Source organism: Triticum urartu, chromosome 4, assembly GCF_003073215.2.
Source record: "Triticum urartu cultivar G1812 chromosome 4, Tu2.1, whole genome shotgun sequence".
Classification (NCBI taxonomy): Eukaryota; Viridiplantae; Streptophyta; class Magnoliopsida; order Poales; family Poaceae; genus Triticum; species Triticum urartu.
The window spans coordinates 8,821,138-8,834,916 of NC_053025.1; the positions used below are offsets into that span (position 1 = coordinate 8,821,138).

Below are 13,779 nucleotides of genomic sequence, written 5' to 3' on the forward strand. Positions count from 1 at the left end.
GTGGATGCGAGTTTATTGCACTTGGCGGCTTCTTTTTGACCTGTGAGGAGGAGCGGCGGTCGTGTGAAAGAAGTCCAAAATCTGGGGCCATCGAAAGGTTAGGTTCGTTGCATGGTGGCCAAAAAAACGAGGGAGAAAGTAACCGGAAATCCAACTGTGATCCCCGAGCTCATCTCTTCTCCTGTGAACAGTACATTCAAAACCGCTCAAACAAATGGACGGTACATTCAAATGAAATGTGAAATAATTTTGAAAAATCTGTTTTTTTAGACATCAAAGATGAAAGACTTTTGTAGGTGCTTGCAAATTTTCACACTAAGATGGCATCCGAAGAACCCGGTACAAAAAGCTAAAATTGAAGCTCAAAATTTTCAAAACACTAGAGAGGGAAACATATCTCAGAAACAGATCAAAACTATATCACAAAACTCTAAAAGTTTAAGAACTAAAGTAAAAAAAAGGAAAACCAGAAAGAAAAATCAAAAACCGAAAATCACGGAAGTGCCCCTCCGCGCGAGCGTCGCGCGCGAAGCACCCCGAAAAAGTCTCAGGAGCGTGCCGCGCGTGACAACCTTTGCATGGAGAGCTCCTCAACTAGTGATTTCGGTCAACCGGTGCTTAGAGCGCCGATTAGGAGCTCCCCAGCCAGCCTTGTAGGCATCATACTCTTTTTTTCAATGGATAAGGCAAATGGTCTCTTTGTTTTTTGGGGTTTTCCAGGTTCGGCCTTCTGGAGGAAATAGGAGAAAAGCGCTTCTATTTTATTTATCTGGAACAACATAAGGTTAAGTACTTTATCACATATATTACAAGGTGTTTTCTTTTTTTGACAAGCCTGCATACCAGTGCTCCCACCATACAGTATATATGGCAAGCAACTTCTGAATGGGAGCTAAGTTATGATGATTTAGGCTGATCTACTTTACAAAAGTTATGATGATTTTTAGGCTGGGAACATAGATAGCATCCTGAAGCTGAAGCACCGTATACGTTCTCCAATAGAGGAACATGTGCTTTGCATGCCGTTTTGCAGCAACAAGGCACGCATGACTTGTGAACGAGCACATAATGGCCAATTAGCCCATTCAACGGAGGTCTCTATCGACAAGAACATAACCAGACCATATGGTTTTCCAACATCGGGAGTCTCCGATTGTGTGGATGCACAAGAAACGCACGTGTGTTATCACTCATTAATTCATGCGTCGAGACTTTGATGTCTATTTCTTCTTGCGACCATAGTGTTTGAGGAGCGTGTAGATGCGGCGGCCACTAGGTCACGGTGTGGATTGAGACAGACTGATTCTGGTGGGACAAATACGAGAAGATAAGATCCATGTAACTTTACGGCTGCTACCTAGTTGAACTGTTTACTTTAGCTATTTTGCTTGACCTGGCTTGATGTTTAGAGAACTTCTGGCAGGTTGCCTAATTTTAGAGAAAAACGCATCCTTTTTGGCACCCTAACCAGATTAGCCAGCTAATCGGGTGTTTAATATCTCTGATGAATTCGGCCTGAAGTAGTTTGGCCAGTTCATCACCCATAGCTTGACACTTAGCTCAGGAAATCGGCGGAGCGCCTGGTTAACAGGTTTAGAGCCTTTAATTATATTCAGGCTATGCTCTGCCAGATTTTGTGGGATTCGTGGCATGTCCGAGGGTTCCCAATCGAAAATATCACAATTTTCCATAAGGAAGTTGTGTAGGCTTCGTCAATCTCTGGTTCAAGCTACGCACCTATGGATGTTGTTTTATTTGGGTCCGTAGGGTGCACCTGAAACTTGACGATTTTGTCGGCTGGTTTAAGCGAGGTAGATTTAGATCTTTTATCGAGGATGACATCGTCCCTGTTGACCATAGCACGAAGTGTTGTCAACTCTTCGATCGCGAAGGCCTCAACTAATGATTCAAGGGCGAGCGACACCGTTTTGTTTTCGGCTGTAAGTGCTCTGTCATGGTTACTTAACATGGTGACCACTCCGTTGGGGCCCGACATCTTGAGTTTCATGTACCCATAATGCGGAATGGCATGGAAGTTGGTGAATGCCTCACGCTCTAATAGAGCGTGGTAACCACTTCGGAAGGGCACAGCATGGAAGGTCAATTCCTCGGATCGGTAGTTCTCAGGGGTTCCGAAAACCACATCGAGGGTGACTTCTCCACTACATCGAGCCTCTCTTCCAGGGATGCTCCCCTTAAAGTGGTATAGCTCTGTTGGATGCATGATTTGTCGAATTGCATCTTACCTAGAGTGTCTTCATAGATGAGGTTCAAGCTACTACCGCCGTCCATCAAAACCTTATGTAGTTGACAACCGTCTACTATGGGGTCGAGGACCAAGGTTGCCGGACATCGGCCTTGGCCGGTCTTCGGCTGATCCTTTTGTTCGAAGGTAATTGGCGTGTCCAACCATGTATCCGAAGCTTTCATATGTTGGACGTGGCTTAGCTCTCGAAGGGCTCTCTTCCTCTGATATCTTGATGCGTAAGTTTCTTGTATGCGGTCATGCCTCCGAGGAGGGCTTGGCCTCCCTTAGCCACCTGTTTTACCACCCAGCAAGCTTGAAGGCTATGAGTTGGGTTGGCGTTTAGCAAGATCGAGTGGATTGGGCATGACTTATCCAGCGGACCATCAAGGGCGGTTTTAGATCATGTTACATGTTTTCTTATTTTGCGTGATGGCTCGGCTGACATGGAGTGACGAAATTGCCCCTTCAAGCCCTCTTTACTATTACAGTTTAATTTTTCGGCACAGATTGAATCTGCTTGCTCTTTTTGAGCCACCCAAGCGTCTTCCATGGTGCAGAATTTTGACACCAAATCCGATAGCTCGGAAAAGTTTGAACTCAGCACCAAGCGAGGGCATTTAAGATACCCTCATCTCGGCAGTTGTGCTAAAAGGCTGCTAAGACCTCTAAACCGCAACAATCTAGTATCTTGTTTTTTACAAACAAGAATCTTGTCCAAAATTGCCAGACTATCTTGTTAGCTTGTTGCTTTACGTTAATTAGATCCCAGACATCTGGAGGCCTTGAGTTACTTGGACAGTACTCAATGTGGGGGGTGGGTGGAATCAAAGAATTTATTGTCCAATGGGCTACAACCATCTCCCTCACATCTGTTAAGTACTGGCGCAGTTGTCCAATGGGCTACTACTCCAGAGGCCAAAACAAGAAACACCCAAAATACAAAGAACACGAGGTACCTAGTGATAGCCTATAATGGAGAAGAAAGTCATTTTTGTTGGGGCAAAAACTACATCATTCATGCATAGCCGTAAGACCCAACAGAGGACCACCGTTCACACCAAGATTTAATTGCTAAGCCTAGTTTGTATACCCTCCACAACCAATTTACATGCACGAAAGATTTCAATGTGGATAGAGTTAGAGCTTACCTGAAAGATGAGGCTGGTTGTAATAGGGAGTAACATATACTAGTATCATGCATATGATTCTAGTTTACAATACTACTTTCGTAATGCATAGCATCATAAGTTAGTATCTTAGGTTGTCTGATTAATTGCCATGCATGACATAAAGTAGTATAACATTTAATATGATACGGTATCATGATATGATATCACATCCTCTCTTTCCTCATTTAATTGTATGCCACATCATTCAAAAAGTCTAGTTGACATGTATGATACTATCATTATGCATTCAAAAAAAATTGTTTATTTGTTTTATATTTATGGCAAAAGCAACGCTATTCACTCATGTGCCTGTTATCCTTCACGAGATTATTCCTCATTATGGTCACCCCTTTGCGAGGGTATCACAAGGAATTTTTAAATCTAGAGATAATTTCATCTTCCAAAATTTATTGATAGCAACATCACAATCACGATGAACGAGAGCCTGGCACATCAAGTTTACCGAGAATTTCGCTCTATTCCAAGTTCAAACATTGTCACAACTAAAAAGAATCTAATCATTCTAGTACAACGCTCCATGCTACCGGTCAACGATCTACTAAATCCCCTCAGAAATCACATTTGGTAGCAATGAGATACAGAATTCTGCAACCGTGATGTGTTTATAGCACACAATATGAAAAAAAAATGACATAGGGCACGCTGGGAGGCATTCTCCAACTAAGCCAGTCTTCGTTTTAAAATCGAACTACCTTCGATAGCTAAGGTTTCAAAACTAAAGAAAAGTTTGCTTCACCTTCACTGATCTGGTCTAAAAGTGTGAATTCACGTGTTTCCATTATACGTGAAGGATGTCATTGGATCCCACATATTTATTATGTTGTTGATTTGGTATGCTTGTTTCTTAGTAGAAGTTTGAACAACTATTTAATTAAGGACACAATGTTTTTTGTTATTTAGATTTTGGATCTCTAAGCTATATTGCTCTTTTGGATGACGAATGACAGAACCGGACATTATTAATTTTCACCCACTTTGCCATTGAAAAATCATTTTCTTAGAGATATCATGGTGGCAAAAGGCAAAAAGATAGACACTTGTAATTCGCGCCGAATATTTGTAAGTGGACTGATTTCTCTCCTTTTTCTTTGGCTCCAGTCACTTTTTTGTACCATCTGATCGTGATCCATCGGCTGAGAGCCTTTCTTCCTCCTCTCACCCCAACAAACAACCTCCAACATCGTCGGTCGAACCTTAGGGCACAACCATCTGCGGCCGGTGATGCTACCTCTCATGCATTGCTGCCTCCTCCGCCAGTCCCAGTCCCACTAAACCTACCCTTCTATGAATACTGTCCCCCCCCCCCCCCCCCCCCCCCCCCCCCCCCCCCCCCCCCCCCCCCCCCCCCCCCCGCCCCCCCCCCCCCCCCCCCCCCCCCACACACACACCTTCCCCGGCAAGCCTCCGCCTCGCTCCCGTGGGCGACGCCATGACCGGTCATGGCGTCCTCATCTCTTGCGGGGCCCAGAATTGACAAGCGCTTCAAAAGAATTCAGGACAAAGAATAGCCAACGCGTGTAACTCATGGTTTGCGTTGTGATTTCAATGTCTCTCGTTAGACACAACTGAAATTGAAAAACTAACTATATAGTTCTTGTGCAGGTGGAGTGAGCACTTCAAATTTGACACAAATTTGTCTTTCACGTTCCTTGTATATTCATGTACAAAAGAACTGATGATCAATCAAAGAACAGAGTTCGTATATCCATCTATACTCTTCTACACTGGCACTGCTGCATATGTATTCACAGTTTCACACATGCTCTACTGACGTACGCCGGGCGGCTAGTCAGCCCTGTGCAGCGCGCCGTCGACGACCCGGGGGAAATGAACGACGTCGCACGGGATCCGCAGTACGCCCGGCTGGCCGTAGCCGTACTGCTGCGCCGCCATGTCGAGGAGCTCCGCGATGCGAGGGTCCCGGAGCAGCCTCACCGGCACCACCACCCGCTCGCCGCAGCCGGTGACCATCGGGACGTGCCCTCTAGGGACCTTCTCCCGCTCGTCGTCGCGGCACGGCGAGGCGCCGGGCGACAACGACGACTCGCCGCCGTTCTTCTTCCTCCATGCCATGGCGATGAATAAGAATGGGTCAGACCGGTCGATCGCCTCGACGTTGGAGGCCTGGAGGCTGGAGTTGCGGCGAGCTCGATGGCTTCTTGGGTTGGCGCTGCGGAGAGATGATGAGGCCGAGCCAGTACATTTATACGGCCGGGAAGTAGAACGTGTGCTTCATCCTACGTAGGTGGTCAAAGTCATGGCGTGGATAGTCTCGTGGCCATGGCCCGACCTCGACGATCCTTCGGGGTGGATGGCAGTTTATTGCACTTGGCGGCTTCTTTTTGACCTGTCATGAGGAGCGGCGGTCGTGTGAAAGAAGTCCAAAATCTGAGGCCATCGAAAGGGGCGCGGACAAGCTAGGTTCGTTGCATGCTGGCCAAAAAAAAGGAGGGAGAAAGTAACCGGAAATCCTACTCTGATCCCCGAGCTCTTCTCTTCTCTTCTTCTATGAACAGTACATTCAAAACCGCTCAAAAAATGGGCAGTACATTCAAATGAAAATGTTAAATAAATTTGAAAAATCTGATTATTTTTATATATATACATCAAAGATGCTTGCAAATTTTCACACTAAGATGGCATCCAAAGAACTCGGTACAAAAAACTAAAATTGAAGCTCAAATTTTACTGCAACTTTGGACGTTTTTTTAGCTCTAATTTTTGAAGCGCCGTTGCGAGGGTATTCTTTTCGAATTTAGTTGCATGTCCGCTTGGGGTCATCGATTCTTGCCGGCCCTTGGATCAATATAGTGTAAATATTACAGATGGTTGAAATTACTCGTAGTATCTATCATGTAGGGCACAAGCACAAAAGAGTGTTGTCAATCGGTGCCCCGTTCCTAAGCGTGGATAAGTTTGATTGGACTCAACTTGGACCAGCGTGTTGACGACACAAGATTTGGCGGCCCGCACGTTACGGATTATTATAAGGAAAACAACTAGGGTACGAGCGTGGTTACATGTAGGTCGGCCAAAAAAATGGTGTAGGTTTTTTTGTCAACGACTGTTGTTTGTATTCTACCCCGAGCCTTTTCCCTCTCCGAAACCGCCAACCACCATCAGCTTATCTGCATGGGTCGTCACCCACGGTCCACGGTGCTCACGTGACCGTCTCGCTGCCTCACCCGCACCTTATCACCGTCCACCACCATGATGCCGCCACCCTCGACCATCCCTCTAAACCACCCAGATAGCTAGATTCGTCCCGCGGACCACTTTCCACCTACCCGAACCTGTCAACCGGCGTCTTCCTTGCCTATGACCGCGACGCCGCTGCTCGCTGTCAGTCGCAACGACGTTCGTAATCAATGTCGGCCTCAATCTACGCTTGTTTTCTCTCCAAAATTGATTTGTATAAATTTAAAATTCAGTCAACTTATAAATAGCTCATGCGTTAAAATATTTGTTTCAATTAGGAGATCTTTCTTCTACAAAAGGACTCGGATCTAGTATAAAGGTGCATCTGATCTTTGTCTCTCCTCCAAGAAAAGGCAGTTAGGGTTTCCGCCTCCCGTCGGCGGCGCCATTGATCTCCCACGTCTCATGTGGCCTTAGATGGATCTCCGCCCTTGCCAGCGAGAGGGCTTCGTTTTCAGGTGCTTCTTCAAGTTTTTCTAGGGTTTGTGTCCTGTTCAAGAAGACGAGACGGCGGCGGCTTCTTGAAGATAGAATAAGGTTCTCCCCGTCTAGAGCCCCCCGTCCTGATGGTGTGTCGAGTGCCGTCGGAGGGCGTGTGGAGATGTGTCTTCGGCGAATCTTGCGGGATTCGGTTGGTGGTTGTCTTTGGTATATCCGCTTGGATATAGTCTTTGTTCGTCTTTGTTCACGTGTCATTAGGTTGGATCCTTCTGATCTGCTTCTCTTCATTGGCGGCGGTTGCTGTTCTGGTGCGTTGGTCCTACGAGGCCTTAGCACGACGACTTTCCGACTGTCTACTATAATAAATTGTGCACGGCTTCGACGAGGGAGGGGAGATGACGGCGGCGCGTCTTCGGCTCGCTTCAGTGCTTGTAGCCGTCGCTAGATGATCTACAAATCTGGATGTAATTTTTATTATATTTGATGTTCGTTGTACTGCTATAATTAAAGACGAATAGATCGACAATTTTCCGTAAAATAAATAAACAAAGGTGCATCTAAAGTACAAGCCACCACGAACAAGGAGAACCACTACCATCATCAAAACGAGCCGCGACGACCGTCGTCCTGCCGAATTTGTCAAAGCCTGGCCAGTAAACGCCCGTAAACCAGTGGCCCGCGGCTTTGGCGAGGAAACGGGAAACACACCACGCGTGTAATTGCCGCTCGCGCGATCATATATACACTCGTCGAACGGTTCAAAGAACCCAGAGCGACGGAGACAGATGCATGCTGATCGCAGCCGCTCGTGTGACCCCGTTGCCTTCGCGGCACGTGGGCGTGCGGCCAACTCGCAGGGTGCGATCGTGCAATCTTGCTCCGTCTTCCGTTATTCTCCATGTGGTAAGGAATAGCACTCAGACCTGTGGTTAACAGTGGAGTTACAGATTCTAAAAAAAAAAGTGGCGCTACAAGTCTGAAATCTGAATAGTATTGACGCACGTGCAATCTATGGCAAGTTCTTTTTTTTTAGGGGAATCTATGGCAAGTTCGAGACGTGTTTCTCAATCTGTCACGGGAAAAACGGAACGTCGGTCAAGGCAAAAAAAAAAAGAACACTCGGGGAACGTGGTCAACTAAACCAATGGGCCAGGTGTCCAAATTCCAGCCCATAAAGCCTGATTGCGAGGCCTCCTATTTGACACCCATTTGCATCAAAGGCCTGCCAAACGCACAGGCCGATGTGCTTCTAGACCAACCCATTTCGAGCTATTCCTTAGCACGAGCGTCCGTAGTTTTTCTTTATTCTGGGTATGGTAGGTTTTTGTTTTCTGGTCCGGTTTTTCCTTTGTTTTTATTTTTTCCATTTAATATTTTAACCTCATTTATTATTTATAAATATATATATGTGTGTGAAAAATGGTCTTGTCTTGTTTTACAAATGTTTCGGAATTTTGAAATTTTTATTATATTAGAAAATATTGGCATAACTTTCAAGAACCATGTATTTAGAAAAAAAGTTTAGATAACTCAAATATAACCATGGTTTTATAAAATTTTGAAGCTAAAATGTAAACACAAAAGAAATAAGTAAGGTTAAATTAAAAATAAACAAACAAGGAATAGGGTTTTCTTTTTTATTCTCCGGTTATATTGTTTTTCACCCGTTTGCAGCTTTTTTGTTGGTTTCACTTTTTTCGTTTCTTTTCTATTTTTGATTTCATTCTTCACCCGTTTCTGTGGGTTTCTTCTTTGTTATAAATTTGGTTTTCTTTTGTTTTCTTCCGTTTTAATTTCGATCTTTGTAACTTTGGTTTTCTTTGTTTCTCTCTTCGTAATTTTCATCTGGGTTTGCTTTCAACACATGTTAAAAAAATTTGACAACATTCAACATTTCTCATGTACATCAGAAACATTTACTATATACACATTAAACAATATTTAAATACTTGATTAATAGTTTTTTATGTCTATTTTTTCATACACATTGTATTCTTTTCGTATGTATCTAATACTATTTTGAGTCAGGTTTAATATATTTTTAGTATAAGATTCACAATTTTCTAATACATGGTCAATATTTTTTCCATAAACATTTTGTAAAAATAAAGAAATGCTTGATTAAATATTGTTCAAATACAAGATTAACATTTGTTTAATCCAAGTTCAATATTTTTTTGTAAATGTTTAACATTTTTAACACATTTCCGGCATTTTCTTACATTTAATTTTTGAATGCTTTATTCACTTTTTAAAAATACATGGTCAACATTTCTTTCTTTACACATTGGTTATCTATACACGTTTTTTGTATACACAAGGAACATTTTCTCTATACGTATTTAACATTTTTCAAATGCTTCAATAACATTTTAAAGAAAATCTCACAACTCTTTTTTTGTAATATATTAGTTGAAAAAACAAACAAAAAACAAGAAAAAAATGTGACTAGCCACCCGCACATCTAGTTCTCCAACAGATTATTCCTGCATATCTCTGATGCAACACTTGAATATATAGCATAACCTGCCAACTCCATTGATCACGTGAATTTGCGGCGTCGCGTCATAATCCTGCTGCCATCCTGCACATAATCCATGCCCAAAACAAAGAGCCAAAAGATAGATATCCAACATGCGTACACGTACCAAGAGACATGTACGAACTCATCTCCCGTCCTTTTTTCTTTGTTTTCTTCCGACACACTCGATTGATATGATGGCCTGCGTTATCTGACTCTTCTTTTTAACAACAAATCTCATGCCTTCACACTGCAACCTCCTGTAGCAGCCATGACTTAGTACCAGTGGCGGAGCCAGGATATTCAACATGGGTATGCGAAGTAAAAAATTTGTTGCACAACAATGTAAGAAATAAAAAAGTTCATATTTTTTTCGAAAAGGGAGACTCTCTGGCCTCTGCATCAGAACGATGCATACGGCCAACTTATTAAAAAGATAAATAGGTTCAATAAGGTCTTAGAGTCTCGAAACGAAAATAAAGGAGAGCTCACAAAGAGCCAACAGGGCCAAAAACAAACTGGCCATGAAAAGCCACAACTGGCTGGCATAAGAAGGACAAGTAACTAATTGCCTATCCTATTACATGACCGCCATCCAAACCGGTTGAAGATATCCCGTGCTACCATCTCCCAGCGGGTAGATCCAGTAACCAAACGCTCCCTGGCCTCCATCGGAGTGAGTAGCGACCATATACGGATCAACGCAGTGGCTCGGAAAATAACCTGCAAAAAATGAATATTTGTTGGTCTGTTAAAGACCAAATCATTTCTGCAGTTCCAGACTGCCCACAATAAAGCACAAACTCCTACTCGAATATGTCTCGCTGTTTCGGTCTCTATCCCGTTAAGCCACGTTCCAAATAACGTGTTGACAGAACTCGGTGGAGTAATATTAAATGCAATATGGATTGTCCGCCATAAGACTTTTGCTAACGGGCAATCAAGAAAAAAGTGTTTGATGGTTTCCTCCTGATCACAGAAACTACACCTAGTAGATCCTGTCCAATTACGTTTTGCCAAATTGTCCTTGGTTAATATTACTTTTTTATGGACAAACCACATAAACACTTTGATTTTCAAAGGAATTTTAACAGGCCAAACATGTTTGGAGCTACAAATTGAGCTTGAATTGATAACATCAACATACATCGATTTAACAGTAAACTCTCCAGACCTAGTAAGTTTTCAGTGTAATTTATCCGGTTGAGCTGAACCTCCATCAGTCTACTTACTAGGTGGAGCCATTCTTCCCAATAATTGCCAATTAGCGTCCTTCTGAACTGAGTATTAAGGGGGTTGGATTGAAGTACCGTTGCAACGAACGCCTCACGTCGTTGAACAATACGATACAGAGATGGGTATTGAATGGCAAGGGGGGGTCTCTCCGAGCCAATTATCCTCCCAAAATCGTGTACTAGCACCGTTGCCAATAATAAACTTTGTCCTATTAAATAAGGTTAATTTGACTTTCATAAGCCCTTTCCAAAAAGGTGAGTCAGTCGGCCTTGCTGTCACATGAGACAAAGTTTTGGAGTGAAGATACTTGCTACGGAGGATCTGTGCCTAAGTGGCATCCGTCTCAATCGATAACTTCCACAGCCACTTGATGAGAAGACATCTGTTTTCAATAATAACAACAGAGAAACTACAAATTATTCATTATAGCGACCGTGTTTTCAATAATTCAGTTACATTGCAACAAGGACAAATGATGGTGTTTTCCTTTACTTGCACGAAGAATTTACCCTCAAGAGAAGTAATCAAGCAATCATTTAAATATTGTTCCTTCATGGTGGAAAATCTTTCAAATTTGAATGTTTATAATTCAGAAATTCACCTTGATTTCCTTGCACATCTTCACAAGTTTTGTAGCGAGCCAATGCAGACCATGCTCAAAATTGACTGGATTCTACAGTAGATTAGCCAAAACAAAACCAGGAAATAAATATAACCTTCAATTCTCGACTAACAATTCAAAGAAATTAAAATAAAACACTTCCAAAATAAAAACAATCAGACGATGGACGAACTGCGATGGTGCGGCGATCTGCGATGGCCGAGAGATGGTGCGGTGGCGGTGGCGGAGACGGTTGCTTTCGATGGCCGATGCGGGGATGCGATGTGATGTTGCCCGGTTTCACGATGCAATGGCTTCTTTTTTTTTTCTTGAGGGGTTGATGCGGTGGCTCCTGTGGAGCTGTCTCCTCGACCGCGATTAATTAGCTAGCGTTAAGCCTCAAGGATAAGGCCCAGACCACTGTACTAGCAACGTAGCAGCCCAACATATGCCCAACTGGCACTGAATCATTCGTCACTTCCGTTTATCCTGCCTTATACGTACAACTAGACCGCCATGCGCTTTATAAACGCATATAGAAGCTTATATACTGAATTTTTCTGCCAAAAATATTGAGTATGCATTGCATACCCTTGCATTAGCCTAGCTTCGCCCCTGCTTAGTACACATCAAATCAATCCAGCCTCACGCAATCATACTGCTGCACGGCTCCTGCGCGTTGTGCACGCTGGCCAGCCCAACACGGGCCTCACCTGACCTGGGCCAGCGCCCTCCCTAGCTTCCAAACGGCCTGCCACGCTGCTCGATACGCTGCACCAAACTGCTGCTGCATCGGTTGAAATTCGATCTCGGTGAAACACACCACGATCCGATCTGGATCCCGCCGCCGCTGTATGCTAGGTTGCCTGCTGCACGCGCACGCGCCACTGCCGTTGGCCGCGCAACTACTACTGCCTTCTGGTTGCTGCTTCCGATCGCTATCTCGAGCAGATATCTTCGCCCCACCGTCGAATTGTTTCCATCGCACGCGACCAACTCGATCCAACGAATTCTTCCACTCCTTCCTCTAGATCAACAAACCATGACCTCTTCGTAACCTTGCTCATGATACCACTTGTTAGAATAATTTAAAGCACTCTATCGATCTACCAAGGAACAAGCAATCACACGAGGCACGACACCGATATTTGTTAACGAGGTTCACCGATATGGCTACATCCCCAGGGCATGACTACGGGCGCTCCTCCCCATGACACCGTTACAATACCGCACCCCCGGCCGCCCGGGCGCCGGCACACGCCGTCGGCTCCCCCGCGTGCCCGTGCTATTATGTTGACATAGGTTACATCGTGTGTCTACGCCCGCTATATATGAGAGGCCTAGGATACAAGTGTCCTACTTGGACACGACTCCGTATTATGTCTACACACCGTACGACTCCAAGTCCAACTATAACCTAACTTGTACAATAATATTCGACATAACTCTAACATGATTTGCCACCTGAACATCTACGGATCCCTGTAATAATTGAATCTATGCAATAAAGATGCGCTGGGATTTTAAAAAAACCGACGTTAACCTATCTAAAATGACCTCCGGCCCATCATTGCCCGACAATTTGTGGGAGAAAGAATGGGACATATCTGGATTTCGATTTCGATTTCGATTTGTGCGCGTCTCATACATAAACGAGAGCTGTTTTCTCACTTTAAGCGAGACGAAGCTTTACCCTTAAATGAAACAGGCTAGCCATTGCGCCACCTATCACGTCCTGTTCTACTACTATGATGGGTTCTACTTAATGGAAATAAGCCAAACGCAACTACTGGTTCCCATGTATATATAATGTCCGTTTTATTTTTGTTTTCTTTTTTTGTCTTCCCTCGGGTTTTTTCATTAGGTTTTTATTTTCCTGTTCCTTTTGTCTATTTTGGTTCTTTTTTGTTTTTTTGGTTTTTCTTAGTTTCTTTTTTTCATTCTACAATCTTATATACATGATCAACATTTTTTAAATAATTGTTCAATATTTTTAAAATAATTGTTCAACATTTTTATATGCATGATCAAAAAAAATTCAAATTTTTGTTCAACATTTTTATATACATGATCAACATTTTTTCAAATAATTTTTCAATATTTTGCAAATACCTGTTCAATATTTTTCAAATACATATTCCACATTTTTATATGCATGATCAAAATTTTATTCGAATACTTTTCAACATTTTTGAAGTCCTTGTTCAGCAATTTCCAAATAATTGTTCAACATTTTTTACATACATTATCAACACTTCTTCGAGTACTTGTTCAACATTTTGTAAATACTTATTCCAATTTTTTAAATACTTGTTCTACATTTTTAAATATTTTTAAGAGTGTT

At 43.2% G+C, this 13,779-nt stretch overlaps 1 protein-coding gene across 1 annotated transcript; it reads right to left on the reverse strand.

Moving 5' to 3' along the window:
- Positions 1-5,053: 5,053 nt before the first annotated feature.
- On the reverse strand, positions 5,054-5,696 carry LOC125553377 (auxin-responsive protein SAUR71-like). Its single transcript, XM_048717168.1, has one exon. It carries the CDS (start codon positions 5,509-5,511, stop codon positions 5,224-5,226), a length of 288 nt encoding a protein of 95 aa, XP_048573125.1. The 5' UTR covers positions 5,512-5,696; the 3' UTR covers positions 5,054-5,223.
- Between the last annotated feature and the right edge of the window lie 8,083 nt (positions 5,697-13,779).

Coding starts and splice junctions, on each gene's coding strand:
- LOC125553377 (XM_048717168.1), bottom strand. CDS start 5,511: ATGGCATGGAGGAAGAAGAACGGCGGCGAGTCGTCGTTGTCGCCCGGC.